General features: G+C 37.8%; 1 protein-coding gene across 1 annotated transcript; it reads right to left on the reverse strand.

Annotated features, from left to right (window-relative positions):
- Positions 1–622: 622 nt before the first annotated feature.
- LOC121901967 (xaa-Pro dipeptidase-like) lies at positions 623–16670 on the reverse strand. The gene is made up of 15 exons (XM_042419082.1): positions 16605–16670; positions 14581–14764; positions 13910–14037; positions 12104–12167; positions 9909–9956; positions 9419–9480; positions 8972–9016; positions 7990–8065; positions 6930–6976; positions 5628–5696; positions 4565–4642; positions 4075–4223; positions 3039–3223; positions 2473–2664; positions 623–1405 (listed from the first exon to the last, which is right to left on the reverse strand). Exons 1-15 carry the CDS (start codon positions 16619–16621, stop codon positions 1262–1264), a joined length of 1488 nt encoding a protein of 495 aa, XP_042275016.1. The 5' UTR covers positions 16622–16670; the 3' UTR covers positions 623–1261.
- Between the last annotated feature and the right edge of the window lie 350 nt (positions 16671–17020).

Raw genomic sequence — 17020 nt, forward strand, 5'->3', positions numbered from 1 at the left:
GTGTGAAATCATCCACACTATCAGAAAAAAAGAAACTTTGCACAATTAAATGCAGCTAAATTCCTCATCGCATGTTTAGTGTCATAAACTGTCCCTCCATTCGTTAGAAGTTCCATTTGAAAATCAGAGTGGAAATGAAAGCCTGAAAAAGTAAAATGATTTTTTTTTTTTACTTGTCACATACTTACATCACTGCTCCAGAGCAAGTTAGCTGATCAGCACAAGTTACCATAGTGATTTATCCCAGTTAAAAGTGAGCCAGCTTTGTGATACTGGAGAACCTGAGTGAAGCTCAAAGATAACACATCAATCCTGCTTCATGGTACAGGCCCCTGATCCTTACAGTAAGTACTGTATATATATACTGAATGTACTGTATGTTTATGTTCAGGTTGACTCGAGTATGCAATCAATTCAATCCAAGAGGGAAATAACTATTCTGAATGTGCCAACATGATGGCTTGACTTGATTTTTCCAAGAATTTAGAATTACTAAGTAGTAGCAAAGCTCCCGAGTGAGATTCCTAAATTGCTTCAGTGTCACATCACATAGCAGATGATAAAATGATGTCTCTGATTCAACTCATCCATCTGAAGCACAAAGGTGGTGTTACAACAAATATATAATAATACATGTTTATTTAACACTGCCTTATCTTCATAACAAAATTATCTCCTGTCAGATGACAACTGTAAGGTTCACAGAAACTCTGTGGTCCATTGTACTGATTTGTATAACCTTTAAGAAGAGTGTTTCATACAAAATACAAATTGAATTAACAAATAAAAACCTGCTACACGTAGTAGCAAATTAAAATGTTTATTTAATTCAATTTAACAGCATTTTTTTAAATCAATGTTTACAACGAGGAATATAAGAATAAGAATTTTTTTAAAAAACATTTTTAAATTGATCTTACCAGGAGGCACAGAAATGAATAAACACTGTTACAGTATTCAAGAAGAGTTTGTCCCTCAAAGTGTTGTGTTGCTAATATTTAAGACTGTTTTAAAACCATTATGAAAGCTTAGATGAGATATTGAATGAACATGTTGTTAATGTTTGCTTGCTTATTATAGTCGTGTTAATTCTGCTGCTTTGCTGATTAATAGTCTTGATTGTGTATCTGTTGTATAAGTGGGATATGACAATGAGAGTAATAACTTCAGTTTCACAGAAGAATATTACTTTGTTGTTGATCTGCAGCATTTAATCCCTGACATCACAGTTTACAGCTCGGACTTTACTGAGAGTTGTCATTCAGAATTTCTCACTGTTGACGACGGGGCTGAAAGGTTTTGCAGAGTCGCTCATGTACGCCTCAATCTCCTCCACAGTACGAGGGACACAAGTCAGCAGCTCTACACCATTCGCTGTTACTGCGATGTCATCTTCAATGCGTACCTGCACACAGTACAGAAACAGTGATCAGCTCAACACGGTAGAATCAGAGCAGATGTTCAAAGGCAAACACATCATCAATGCAAAGATGTAAACAGACATACGAATTCCTTCATATTCAGAATGTGAGCTGTAGTTACATGGGCGTTCAACGGAGTTAAATGTGAACCTACCACAGCATTTATAGGAATATTTATCTTTTTTTGAACAATTTCATAATATTGGTCATCATTCCTATAATTTATGATAATTCACCGTCATATCGGCTGAAATCAGACACAGTGAATCCAACAGAGAAAGATACATGAGTGGTTAGATAGTGACACAGGTTGTAGAAAAAAAACCTACAATTTTATTTTATATGGACGACCTACTTGAAAGTGAAAAAAATGAACATTTTCAAACTGTCTCAAAATGGCTATTTGATCAGGATTATAGGAGCTACAACGCTAAACTGGAGAGTTATTGACAACCTGACTGATATTTGTGCTGCTTGCCTTGTCAAAATTGAGTGATTTAAGATTTCAAGAGTTTTCATTAAATAAGGTTTTAAGACATAAGACATTAAAGAGTCAAAGCATATCTGCATCCTGAATCTTGTATTCCTTCATGGGTTAATAATTCAAATTTTCAGCTCAGAAAGTTACGAGTTATTCTTCTATAACGGCTGGATGGCTATTCATCATCTGGTCTTTTCATGACTTCTTTTTAGAATTCATCAGATTCTCTGATATTTTGTGTCTAAATACACCTAAAAATTTCTTTGATATTCCCTAAACCCTGCAGTCTGTGACTTTAACACAAATCCATGTCTAAGGCAGCAGAGTGTAGACAGTTATACTGTAGAGTGGGACAAGGAAAACCACAGTGGATAGATATAATGACAGAGACTGCTTAAGGGATCGTAGACATTTTGAGACATTGTGCCTTGCAAGCTTCTCTGGTGAATTAACTGCAGTATTAGTGGGCTTTGTAGCACTAATCCTGTAGACAACTCAACTCATTTCTACTACCCCTCTGGTGAAACCAAACTCTGAAACAAACAAATAAAACTGTGCAGGCAGACTGACCCCTCCAAAGCCGCGGAAGCGAGCAAGCACTTGGTTGTTGATGAAGCAGCTCTGTGCAGGGTTGGCCAGGGCCTCATCCAGCAGGTGGTTGATGAAGTATATGCCTGGCTCCACGGTGAGGACCATCCGCTCCTCCACCAGGCGGCCCATTCGAAGACTCCTCAGTCCAGGCTCGTCTATACGCTCTACCCCCTGGACAACAGTACAGTTTAAAACCGCTATACAGTTAAAAAATAAAACTTTGTTTTAAGTTTACTGATTAACTGAAATAATGATGAGGTGTAAATGGATGACACTTTATTATGTCAGCTCCTTCAGGCAATATTTCACCTTCCCCTTTCTGCAGCCCTTATTCTGAACTTCTTGCAGTTTGGCTTCTTTTTGTTTGGCTCTCACTTCTGCACCAAATATCTCTCTGTTATTGATGACACATCAGTATTCCAGGTACAGGAATGCGTTTTCTTCTTCTACTGTCTGGAGACTTTGACTGATACAACCCTGACTATTGTACCCTATTGCTGGTTTGTGATGTGGGCAACTTCAGAATTTTAGTCAATTGTTCTGACCTCAGGGTAGCCTCCCACGTCGTGCACGTCGATGCCCAGCAGGTGTCCGAGGCCATGAGGCATGAAGACGGAGCCCATGTGGACCCTCATCATGTCCTCCAAGTTTCCAGTCAGGATGCCGATCTTCACCAGCTCCTCCAGGTGAACCCGGTCAGCCAGGCGGTGCATTTCAGTCCACTTCACACCTTCAGCAGAACAGAAAGAACAAAAGATTTTTTTTTTTATCCTGAACTTTAAATCCATCCAACCATGATTACAAAATTTGTATCCAATGATTGTAAATAACCAATTTATATTTTTATAATATATAATTTAAGTGGTGACCTCAAAGCCTCTCAAAATATAGGTATGAGATTAGGTTTAGATTTTGCTTGGAAGTGTACAAAGAATATATAATTGGCAAGACACTAGCAACTTTAGTTAAAAATCACTCTGTTCTGAAATGAAAAACATGCAAAAGCCTCCTCAGGTAATTGCAGTAATTATAGCCCAAACCATACTAGATTTTGAGGCCCATTTTTACAAATCCAATAATGATATTTAGGCATATATTCTTTTTTTGGACATTAAAGTCAAAACAAAAACAAACATTTTTGATACAGATCCGTTAAATTTGTTTATTAATAAACTGTGACCAAGATATGTAGTGAGTGGGACATTTTACAGTAAACTTGTACATGCTCTCTGCTGGACAAATTATATAATGGAGACACCGTTTCTAAACCAACTCTTAGCATTTCTGTACTGCAATTTTTTTTTACTTATTGGCCAACATATGCAGCGATACTGATAAATCTGCAATAAGCTAATATTGCCTGATAGCGGCCTGGTCAAAAGGCCTTAAATATGGTTTGGACATAAAAACAACAATAAAGGTACCCATAAATTGCAATCAAATAAAGTGTGATTCACCTCTGTGCTGGTGGTACTTCTATAAGGGCAAAGGTAAAATTTAAGTACCTTTTCTCAGCTTACTGTACTTTACGTACTATAGGTCAGTACTGTGCCCTCAGAAAACTGATTAAAAGATGATAACCTGGTTTGATGGCAGCCATGACAGTTCGGGAGGACTTGAGGACGGCGTTATAGATGGCCCTCTGGTCTGGAGTGAACTTCCCATTGGCTGGGAAGGAGCAGGTGATGTCTGAGGAGTAGCAGTAGTACTCTCCACCCATGTCGAACAGACTGCAGGGGACAAAACGTCTCAACTGTTTAAATCAACTCTAATTTCAAAGTGTTTTGTTTGTGTCAAAAGTGTTTTTGTGTTATTGACAGAGCAACAAAACAGGCAGACAGATGAAATAACAAAGATCATTTCAACAGAACAGCAACATAATGAAACCTATGCCATTTGTTGACACTTCATTCACCTAAGACCATTATGCAGATGGTCATTTGGAGAAGTGGTGCGACAATGACAATCCTCTTTTTGAGAATCTAGAGTTTGTGAGTACGTCACAGGGCAGAACTGTGAGGTGCTCACATTATAAACTGCTTAGAGCTAAAAAATGCCGAGAGCTACTCACCACATGTCTCCATCCACAATTGTCTTGTCATTGGGAAATCCGGCATGACCGTAGTGAAGAACAGAGGAGTTATTGCCCCTGGTGTTGAACAGGAACATGATTACATGAATTAAAAAGACATAAACAGTAATAAGTCTTCTACCACATGATGGTAACTGAATTGCATGTGACTCATAAAGCTATTGTTACAACAATTTTTAATTAAATGATGTATTTTAGCAAAGCATCAATAGGATTCCAGTCTTTTCAGTTCCTATTATCTCCCTTTATCTTTTGACTAGAAAGCCTAGACACATTGCGTCTTTGAAGAATAATTGTGGTGGCTGGGTCCTAATTGTTCAAGATCTTAATTTGAACAGGAAAATAGCTGGCATCCACTGATCACTAATCCCCAGGAAATGCTCATTACACATGGCCTTTAATACAAAAGGCCAGTGCATGATTAGCAATAACGTTTCAAAATTCTTCATCCATAATGATGCTGCTAGCTGGCAACAGAGAATGAATGAATGCTGTACTGTTTTCAAAAGCATAGTTTGGTTTGCCAACAAGACCCCTGGGAGACTGTTACTGAGTGCCAATATCTCTACAACCAGCTACGTATGCATCCTGATGATACTTCATGTTCAAATCTCTGAGGGTGATGGAGAGCCACAGAGGCTTGAAGGATAGTACAGGATATGGAGAGGTCATCATAAGATGCATGTCTGTCCAGTTTCACACATTACACATGAAACCTTTTAATTGTTATTGACAGAGGGGTCTTCATTTAACTGTATGGCAGAAGCTGTTTTTTGTTGTTGTATTGGATTTAATTATATTATGATGCGAATATTTCTGTTTGTTCATTTATACTCAGGTTAACATGTGAATATGGTATTTGATATAAAGATTTGAAGTGGCAGCTTCTCTAATCTCAAAGTATCCTTTAATTACATTGATGACAACATTCTTATCATAGACGGTGTGCAATTAATTAAGTACGTCATTAAGAGAATAATTATGTAAGTAACTGAGTACGTCAGAAATGAAACTGGTAAGGAATTTATTGACAAACTCTTACGTTCCACAGATACAAATGTACGAGGTGTGGCGCATCCCTCCTTTGGTGTAGCAGTAGTGCTGGAACAAGCTGCAAGGGGAGAGAAAAAGCACTCCTTCAAAGAAAAAGCCCAGTAAGAAAAAGGAAACTAAACAATTTCAGCACAGCGGAGATCAGAGAAAACACCAATTAGCTGAAGGACTTTCACTGCCCTCTTCCTGACTCCATGCTTTTTAAGAATTCATTCAGCGCTCATTCTTTAATCATCACACGGCCGAACACATCAAACACTTCTATGGATCTCGACAGCATTGCAACGCTATGTAGGGTGATGAGCCCATGTTTCCTGGTTCCTCTCATACAGTAGAGGCAAATGAGTCTGACTGACAGCTGCTCTGACACATTACTGGGAAAAAAAAACCCCACAGCAAATAATCTTACTTAAATATGTAAACATAAACAGAGCAAACCATAAAATATTACTCTTTTGTGAGTTTTGCTCCCACTTTCTTAAGCTTGACTTTAAAAATTATGAGCATTCAAATTATGGAATAGTTGTTTCTCTGTTGAGATCTGTGTTTTTGGCGAATCAGACAATGTTTATTAATTTTCATTGTGACATTATTCAACATGGCCAAAAACTAAGTTCTGAATCTATATTGATCTTCCATTTGATTGTGACCCTGTTCGAGTAATAATGTACATGCCTAGTATTTCATCCTATATTTCACACTTTTTACTGTAGGTACAGTACCAGTCAAAAGTTTGGACATATCTTCCCATTTACTTGAATGAGAAAATGTGTCCAAACTTTTGATTGGTACTGTACCTACGGTATACAGTAAAGCACCATGTATACCTGACAATTTCAGGTCAACCAGTGTCATTACGGCCCTGTGAAGCACGTGACATAAAGTAGCGCACCCACAACAAGCAAAAACCTTACAGTACTTATTTTATGACACAATAACAATTATACAGTTACTGAAGTACATGACATTTCTTTTTGTTCAATCTGAACCAGCAGGATGTAATCCAAACAGCTGGTTCATTACTTTCACGCGTCAGATTTAAGGGCTCATCTAGTAATTATATTTTGCCAAAACACTGACTTAGTGATTGCAGTGACTGTCAGTATGATGTCTTTCAAAGGAAAAGCACCAGTGATGCCACAGAGTTTATTATCATGAGACAATCTGAAAGCAATGTAAAATAAAATAAATATTGATTCAATCCCAACATACAGGTATATAGGACATTCTATTTTCTGCCACCAAACATGGACCTATAAAAGAGGATCCATTGACAAAATGCACCACTTACCTCTCCATTTCATATTCTTTCAGTCCAGGTTTCACATTCTTCATGATCTACAGAGAAAAGGTGAGTTAAGTGCTTATATGTAATGTCCTTCAGAGATATAGGCAGAAAACTACTGGGCCAGATGTTACGACTCTTCTGAAATTCATCTCAATGTCCACCCTATGTGCAAAGCACGCAAACCTCATGATTGTTTTCTGTGTCAAACTGATGGTGCAGTGGCTCAAAATGCTTGGCCCTCCATGCATGTTACACCCTGCTGATGAAGCTCCTCTCTGTCACTTTGTGACATTAAATGCAACCTGGGGCGCAAATGTTTCTGTGGTCAGTAGAATGAGGGTCATAGTTTGTAGTGTCACTTATTATTTGCTGTTCACTCACAGTTCATATGCAAAATGGCAATTTATGAGCTTTTCCTGTAAGTTTCGTTTTGTCTATTGGATGCACTTTTAACATAATACCATGAACTGTGGATTATTCCCTCAAGCGTAGTTTACAGGATTTACACAAAGTGAGCATAAAGAAAAGTGCCCTCATGCACCTGCTTATATAGGACAACATTTTCTGTTTTTATTCCAAAGAGACGAAAGACACCACACCTCCTAAAACTATGTCTGATGATCACACTCTTAACAACGGAGAAACAGCAGGGAGAAAACAAAGCCTGAGGCAGATCACATTAAGAGGTTAACTGCTCCTCAACCCCTGAAGAGGTTATTTATTGTGAGAAGCGAAACTTGCCTTCAGAAGTAAAATATTGCCTTAATGTTACAGATTGTTGGTCAAAGGCTATCACAGTTAACTGCTACCCTCTGAGCTACTGGATGAAGTTAAAATCTATAACATTTAAACATTTTATGGCCTTAGAAGATCCTGACATCTTGAATCCCCTGAGCAAGTTTTAAAACAAATGAGCTGTTCAGTGCTTTGATACTTAGGGTGTTTAATTTAAGGCTCTAAACTTTCCATTCTTGCGATTCCTTTCTTGTATTGTTTGAAAATTTCTAATATATAAATCCGTGAGCCCTTGCAGATGCTCTGTAACTGAGGAGGACAATCTTACCATTTTGTGGGCTTCACTGGAAATCCTGTTGGTGTAGCGCAGGACCTCCAGCTCCATATCTGTCTTAGTCAGGCGGCTGCAGGAACACAGAAGCAAGAAGTGAGAAACCAGCTCTGTTGGTCATCCATGCACAGAAAGTGGCATTTAAAACCTAACAGTACAGAATTCATACCACCGTCACATTATGCTGAAAGAATGAAGTATCATTGTGATGGCTGAAAAGACACATTTTTGAAATGTATCTACACTGCTAATAACTGTCCTCCATCATTCAAAGGAACGTTGTATATACTGTACATAAGACCTATTGTTTCTTGAAATTCCAAAGGAAAATTTTCTCATAATCTGCTATTACAGAGCTTCAGAAAATGTTGCATACCACAATAAAAAAAGTGTCTGATTTAAATCTGAGCTTTCAGACAGTATAAGAACTGCAGTTTTTTGCCTACTGATTCAGACCATTTCTCATTTGTATTAGGAAAGCAAATGTTTCACCTTAGATAGTTAGAAATTAAATACATACTCTAGAGCATTCAGGATTTTTTTTAATAACAGAGAGAATGAAAGTAAAAAAAAAAAGAAAAACCCAGACCATTAATACAGGGCAGAGGGGTTCAATCAAGTCTTTCTCCCCAGGAGGTGTGCCTGAAAAGCATTCCTCCTTATTTCAGAAAATGTCAATTCATCTGGAGGGTGCCAACTCTAATGCCAAGGACAACCAGGCAAGCACGAAGTCCATTACATCTGTGCAGGCTGGCTTCTAACACTAAGGCGAAAAAAACAACCCACAGAAAAGCCCCTGCTTCTGATTGTAGACACACAATTACCTGACTGGGCAGCTGTAATTGCCAAGATTTGTGAGTTATAAGTAGCTGAGTCTGACTGAGGGAAAAATTTGGAAATTAAAAGGAGAGGCTACAGTCTTTATTCTTATCTTGAGTGGGCTTTCTCAATAATATTACTGAATATTTTTGTTACTTACCATTCCACAATGACTGGGTGTAAAAGAGTGTTGTTCACTTGGAAGCTGATTTAAAAACAAAACAAAAAGAAGAAAAAACAATATTATGAATATAAATGCAATTTTATGCAAACGGTTATACTACCATTTAAATAAATGAGATTTCTTTTTCTAAAGTAGTCAGGTTCAGATTGTAGGAAACATAAAAGGCTGTAATATATACACTTTAAAAAAAGAACAAAGACCAGTACTAAGGACAACAGTAACATTGCCAGTAAATGATAACCAACAAGCAAAAGCAAGATTGTTTGCTTAATTAAATTATGAACCAGAATTAGGTTAATCAGTAACAATCGGTATGCATAAGAGTCTGTTGCATCCTTGGTTATAAAAGAAAAGAAAAAAAATAATAACCTCCCAGAACAAAGTATAATTATGTTAATGTAAATTGACTCCAATTAAACATACCGGCTAATTCCTTCAAAGGAGGCTTCACGGCAGGTGCTCCCGCTATCTGTGTTCACTCCTCGCTGCATGGAAAAAACAGAGTTACCAGGCTGATAATCTATTCCACTGTCAGAGAAAGACAAAACATTTTTGACAGCTCTTAGTAAAAAGGAGTTTACATTAATTCTCACACTGCACTTTTTAGCAGTTGATATCTAACAGCTTAAACACAAACAAATTGAGAGGATTCAGTGTTTTGATTTGTGACAAAGTGACAAAAATCTTCGTGTGACACTGAAACTCTCCATTAAAATTACTTTTTGTATTTGTATTGGCAGATACCATCAGGCAAGTTGAGGTGGGATGAGGCTTCCATACCACATTTTTAAGTAGTAGTAGTTTTCACTAGCCTACTGTGATGCACTGTCCTAACTACACTATGAACGAAGAGATGAACCTAGAAATGGATAAAATAAGTAGTAAGTTAAATGTGGGGACACAAACTGCATACCAGTGTTAGGAGAACTGCTGGTGTCTTGCTGGTGAGGACATCAGCAATCTGTAAGGAAGCAGACAAGGAGTAATTAGGAGACTGATACACACAGTAGAGCAGCAGACTAATCTGCTTTCAGGCTGCAGAATAAAGGTCACTCTGGCAGGCACCGTTGTGGCTCTGTGGTCTCTCTGGTACTCAGCAGCACACTGAATGACAAACCTCAAGCGACTTTATTACTCCTCTGCCAGCAGTGTAAATGTCAGGTAACATATCCCTGGCTCAATGTTCACAGACACTGTGTTGATATTTGGGGATAGTTATTATCTCTAAAACTATTATTACCCCACAAAATCCAAGCTGAAGCTTAATAGACAAGCACAATAGTGATTCAATAAATCAATGATTAGCTGCAACAATAACTTGACTTGACTTGACTGAAAGTATATGGTACAAAATATTTGAGTTTTTAATGCTTGAATAAGATTCGTTCATGTTTGCAGTAGCTGTAAACCACTGAAATAAAAACACACTTGTCAGTCAAGTAAAGCCAGGCAGGAGACTGACATTTGCAGAGCAATGAGAACAATAACAAAACTTGGGAAAAACAAGAATAAACAAAATATGATGTGAACACTAATGGGTTTTTGTAAAATTAAAGAACTTATTTACAGCCCAACATACAGTAGGTCTGACAAGGCAAATGTGACTCATTGCACATACTTGAACATGAACATGAAAATAAACTCAAGCCTTTGAAATGATTAAAAGCATAGCATTCACATTTCAAGTCTCCACAAACTGCTGTGTTCAACAATCTAAAGATGAATTGTTTGCATATTAAGCAGGCCCTTCCTGAGTAAGTGTGTGTACGACAACACCATCCATGTCTGAGTGTTTGAAAAATAGACAACTGCTGAAATATTCATGACCCAGTTCTGAACAAAAAGAAAGATTGTTCTCCTTTAAGTCCTACTGTAGGCAGCATTGCCTAATGAATGGTGAACACTAGTGAGTGATTTCTTTGTCTGACTAGATGACAGTTATAGTTACACCAAGGAGGAGGATGTTATTATGTGAGTTTATGTTTTCTAATATTATACTGCAGTGTTGACCTGCTATTGCGTCATGGAAGAATTGGCTGTTGATTAAAGTGATCATTTGCATGGTAACCTGTGACTAATAAGGAAATCTAACACCTCAGGCAAATGCGGAGATGTAAAAATACCTAAGTATCATCTGCAGGGTGAGTCATTAAAAGGTCACAGTGTAAATATAGAAATTAATGTAAAATTATATGTGATCATTTCAAATGCAAACTTCTCTGTGATTTGTTGGCCGTGAAAGCTGTTATATTACAGTCTGAATACATTATTTTGATTTGTCAACATGCGCATCTCCAAAATAGCTCTGGAGCTGTCAACCCTCCAATACAGCTCCCCTGGGAATCTGCTGTCAGCACTGATATACATGACTGTTCTCCCAAACTCTCAAAATAGGTATTACAGCCAGCCTAAGCAGGGGTGTAGTTTTTAGATAAGGCTGTTGAAAGGAAGAGAATGGAGCTGCTGGTTAGTTTTAAAATAAAATTCAAAATAAAAAAAGATTTTTGGTGGTTGAACATTGATGGTTGAACTCTGATAGAGGGGTATTCAGATTATCTGTATGATGCTCCGTGTGCTTTGTTTGTGCCCACCTAGAGTCCACATTTTCTCAGTCAGTAGCCATTTGACATCCTTTCACACAAATGTGTGCACATGCACCTAACATCCAAACAAACTGGCCTCATACAGTATCTTTGAAATTTTCATGCATGTTCATTTCCATTAATATCTCTTTGAATAACACACTGTGACACATTTGTTTGGTTGGCAGTGCTTCAAAATGGAATTTTACTTGACATATTTATTTGAGAAGATGTAAATGGTCCAACCTTTGTAGTAAAAATGGATGCAATGTCACCTTCTACTGTTGAAGGTCCCAGTATACACCTAGTATCAGTCCTAATATCTGGCACCAATGGTATAATTTTTTGCCAACAGGTTCAAATGAAAGAATGATGACTTTCACCTTTAAAAAGTCTATGGAGGCACTAATGTCCTTTCCTGTAACTTCATGGCTCAGTGACTTAATGTCAAAGTTCAGTGACTGCATAGCGAAAAGGTCACACACAGAGAGGTTATATAGATGAGCACAAACACAGGCAGACTTACATCACAGGTGTATTGCACCTCATCAACAGCATACTTCTCCTTGAAGTGCTCTTTAGGGTAAATCCTGTCAACAAATGCAAAACACAAAAGGTACAGTCAACAGACAAAAAATAAATAAGACACATACACACTCATTAGGCATTTTAAGAGGTCAGTCTGTCAGTCTCTAAAAATATATCAGATAAATTATAGTGCAGAACTGAAGTACTCTGGACAAAGATAAGAAGAAGGAAGCACAACTAATGAAGAACCTGGTGCCTGGAACCTGGATAAAAGTGCTGATCAACTAATTCCTGAGTGAAAATGATCTTTAAAAATTCATGTCAGATGACAAAAGATGTTTCAGGGAATCAGGAAAGAGCAAACACATGACCTAGTCAAGAGTCTGCAGGTTATTTCCCCAGTTATTATGTCCAGTGGTTTCCATGAAAATCTTACACACAACCACAAGGAAAACAAAAACTCTGCATGCACCATTTCTTAAATGCCATCACAAATTAGTCTAGCACAAGAATCAGCTTGTTGTCAGGATTTCAAAGAAAGCAGACAAATGTAGGGTTGCAACTAACAGTTATTTTCATTATAAATTATAATTATTTTCTCGAGTAATCAATAGATTGTTTTGTCTATAAAATGCCACAATATAGTGAAAAATGTCTGTTATAATTTCTTAAGAGTCAAAGGTGATGTCTTCAAAGGGGACCTATTATGCTCATTTCCAGCTCTACATTTTTATTCTGGGACTCCACTAGAGTAGCTTTGCATGACTCACAGTTAAAAAAAAACTCTTTATTTATCTTATACTGGCCCTTTATGCAGCCCCTCAGTTCAGCCTCTGTCCCTAACAGGCAGTCTAGCTCCTATCTCTTTACGGTCCCCCTCCCGATGAGCCCACTCTGTTCTGATTGTCTGATTGGTCAGCTTTCCGGAAGCCTGCCCTGGGGCAGCCATGTCAGAGTCGTGTTAAGTTACCGCTGATGAAAACCCAACATTTCCTGCTTTACTGCTTCATATTAAAAGCTTTTAAATGACTAAATAATGGGAGACTTTTACCGTGAAGAATTTACTGGAAGTGAAATGTGTTCCTCACTATATTAGCAGAACTTCGTTAGTGGTGTTAAAAACCGGACAACACAACAATATATGGAGATATTTGGAGCTATTTGTTTAGCAGATCAGTTAGAAATGATGCAGGGAGGAATAGTACAAGCAGAAACAGCCAAAGTGATGATGTTAACGGGGCAGATCAGTGCCAACTCGCTTGCGTTTTTAATCCAAATTTGAGAAACTGCAACCAGCAAATATTTGGCAATTCTGCTTAAAACTGACTAAAATGATTGATGATCAAAATAGTTAATTATTAGTTAATTTTCTGTCGAACAACTAATTGATTAATCAACTAATCGTTGTAGCTCTAGCCAAATGTTCAATTTATTCTTGTTCATCTGCAAGTTCATGTCATTTTTAAGTGGAATTTTAGGCCTTTTGCAGGAGGGTTCATGATATTCAAAACTTATTTGAGCGATGTTCTCTTCTCACACATGTAGCATGTGGACTAGTTTAGTCAAACATCACTAGAAGTTTGTATGATGACAAAAAATATTAAGTCTTTAACGGTTCTTGGTTGAATGTACAATGAATAAAATAAATACGAACACTCTTATACACAGTATAAACATGTTTTTGTATGTATGTTGTATGTAACTGCAGCACATGACCCTTTCTTCAAGTTACAGCTAACAGCTATGAACCAGCTGTTGATGATTGCTGGCCATGTACAGCGCTTTGAAGATTAGTGTGACTCACTCTCCCATCCAAGTGGCATAGCTTTCAGGCAGTTTGGGAACAAAAAGGATGGATTTCCCTGAGTCCACATCAATGGCTCCGTAGCAGTCAGGCTCGGTTACTCCAAAAGCCCAGTGGAAGAAAGACTCCTACAGAAATTAAACAATCATTCAGGGCATTAGTGAGGGAGATTATAATAGGTAACTAGAAAAAAGCAAAGTTAGGGATTATCACGTGATAATATAAGATGTTCTGCTTGATTAGGCCAGATAAATCCACACAGGTGAATACAAAACTCAACAACAAAACAAAACTTTGAGTGTGTCCTTTGATTTTTGTTCAAATACAATTATAGTTACAAGTTTAGATGCTAGTGTCAGAAAAACTGACTTCATAAATACAAGTGCTTTCTCTCCAGGGTGGCTGGCCTACATATTTGTGACAGAGCAAGGAGACTAACAAATTTAAGAGAAGCCAGATGAAGTTTTTGGGGCACCCTTGACAGAATGCCCTCTGGGCACTTTTCTTTAGGGAGACTGACCCGCGGCATTCTGGAGGGACTTAAATTCACTGCTAGTTTAACCACCTGAGGATCACGGCTGGATGGATGGATGGATAAATAAATGCAAGGCCTTACTCCCACCCCAGTTTCAGTGTTGTACCACTCCCAGAGTCAACTAAAGACTGCTTACCTGTCTGAAAAGGAGGTCTGTGTCCGTGCAGTACCTCTGTGACTGCTCTCCTCCCTGTAGCACCACAAATGACTTTGGCACCACTCCGTCTTTGGCTTTTAGCCCATTGCACAGCTTTCGACGGTTCTCAGCAAAAAGGGCAGCAGACACCCTCAAGGTGTCGTTACCAAGCCAGTAGACAGGTCTGAAAGGACAAAGAGACATGTATTTGGAGTCCCTGGGTGGACTAGTGGTTGAAGAGAATGGCAATAAACTGGAAGACTTTGTGTCTAGATTAGGATTGTTGTGATGTGGCATTATTACCAGTCTCTTTCTGTCAATGACTGCATATTTTTTCATATCAACACTTACGATCACTCTTCATCTAGAATTCTGGAGGCTACAGTGAAAGTTATGATAAGAAATTCGGTGAGCAAATTCTGGTGAATCATCTTTTTACCGAGACCCATTATGTTTCAGTCATATCTGAAGGTAATCCTTAGCCTAACCAGCCTGTCCTCAGAAAGCATTAAGACAGAATTCAGATAGACAACCTTGTAACGTGATAGGTCTTGGTTATAAATCTTGTTCTCTGGCCTGTGGCTTTACTGATAAGATAACAAACGCAGCACATCTGATTTGGCCTGGACTGTATAAAAAGTTAATCCACAACCCCCACAGTATTTTTATGGCTTCTGTATCATTCATTGTTGGCTGAGTTTACATGTGTAACTGTATCTATGAGGATAGATCAGCTGCAGTGAGATGGTAGATGTAGTTATTATTGAAGGAGATAGACACAATAATTTACTACACTGCAATCCAAAACCCTGCCTGGCGATAGCCAAGGCATTAAAAAAAAAAACCTCATGAAATTTTATAATGTCCATTTTTTTAGATTGTGTTAAAGCTCAGCGATAACTTCTGAGGGCATTGTTTCTGGTGTTCTAAATTACTTAATAGCCTATCTTAAGGTGTGCCTGTTGTTTGTTCCAGTCTCTGTAATCTGCAAGTTTATGCCTGCTGATGGCTGACAAATTTGTGATTATCTCAGCAGATCCTTGTGTGGTTTTATCTAATGACCAGCAGAAGTCATATAGATAGATAGAGATAATTATTTCATCAGTGAAACATAATTACTATATGATATATGGCATGTTACCTGGATGAGAAAACAAATTGTTACATCCTTGGCCTCGCATACTGTTTCAATTCATAGGTTATAATACACATTTACAACAGTTTTTTGCAGATATCCATGTAAACTACTACAGTGCCATATGCAATTTTGATTTCTACAAGTCCTCTTACTGTAGCCACATATAATCCATTAATTTCTGCTTTCTGCTTCTGCTTTTCAGAATTGGATAATGAACTTGGTAAAGACAAAAGTGCTGATGAGTGCAGTAAGTAAAAAACGTGACAGTGTGAGACATTATTGCCACTGTCAGACACAATGGTAAGACACTTTATGACAATAAAGAAATACAAATAACACAAGTATGATTATGAAGATTTTGGCCATATATTTCAATATTTTAAGTCAGTCATTCACTAGTAGTTCAGACCACCAGGAAGTGGATTTACCGTACTAAATGAGTGAGATTACTGAACGTAGCTCGATGTCGGTTTACAAATTAGGAAACTTGAAGCAGAAAAATTACATTCCTGAGGAGTCAAAACATTTTACTGTAAGCAACTACAAGTGCTAGTTAGAAACTGAAAGTGAGTGTTTAAGTTGTAAAAAAATCGTTGTTGTTGTATAATGTTTAAATATATGTAACATCCATTATCAATCGTTGAGAAATTCACTAGTTAAGCTATTTCCTTACGAACTGAACTCGTATGCTTGTTTGACAGACAGGGTAACTTAGTAACGGTGAATCTGCCTGGCATCAACTATATAATCCTGCCTGCGAGCTTTGCGAAAAGACATTGCAGTGGTCCGACAGTAAAAACTAACAACAGTACTGATTATCTGACCTCGGATAAATACGTATACTAGTCAGTGAAAATGCTGTCAGAAAGAAGAAGACACAACTCACTGAGGTGCAGCAGCCATGATGATACACTGGTCCAGACTGTCACGTGAATTTTGTACTGCTCTTAAGCAAGTGACGTAGCGTTGTGCTGCGTTCAGGTATTTAGGAAATACTAGACTCATCAGCGAAATTGCATTGAGGAGCTATTCTGAGGTTATTTTTCCAACTTTGGCTGTCTTTTATCAATTGGAGCGGTCAGTAGGAGCAAACACCAGCGTTAAACAAATTCAAAAAACGTAAAATGAGAAGCTAATAAGAGGGTCGAAAAAAATGCGGCAGGCCAATGGACTTCTAACACAAATAGTAGTGAAAATTCCTCATCTCTTAAACGTCACATCGTTGTAAGTACTGTAGGATCATTGATGGTTTATGGTTTGAGTCACCAGTAGTTTCTTCATTTATGGCTACAATTATATGAG

Source organism: Thunnus maccoyii, chromosome 1, assembly GCF_910596095.1.
Source record: "Thunnus maccoyii chromosome 1, fThuMac1.1, whole genome shotgun sequence".
Lineage (NCBI taxonomy): Eukaryota > Metazoa > Chordata > Actinopteri > Scombriformes > Scombridae > Thunnus > Thunnus maccoyii.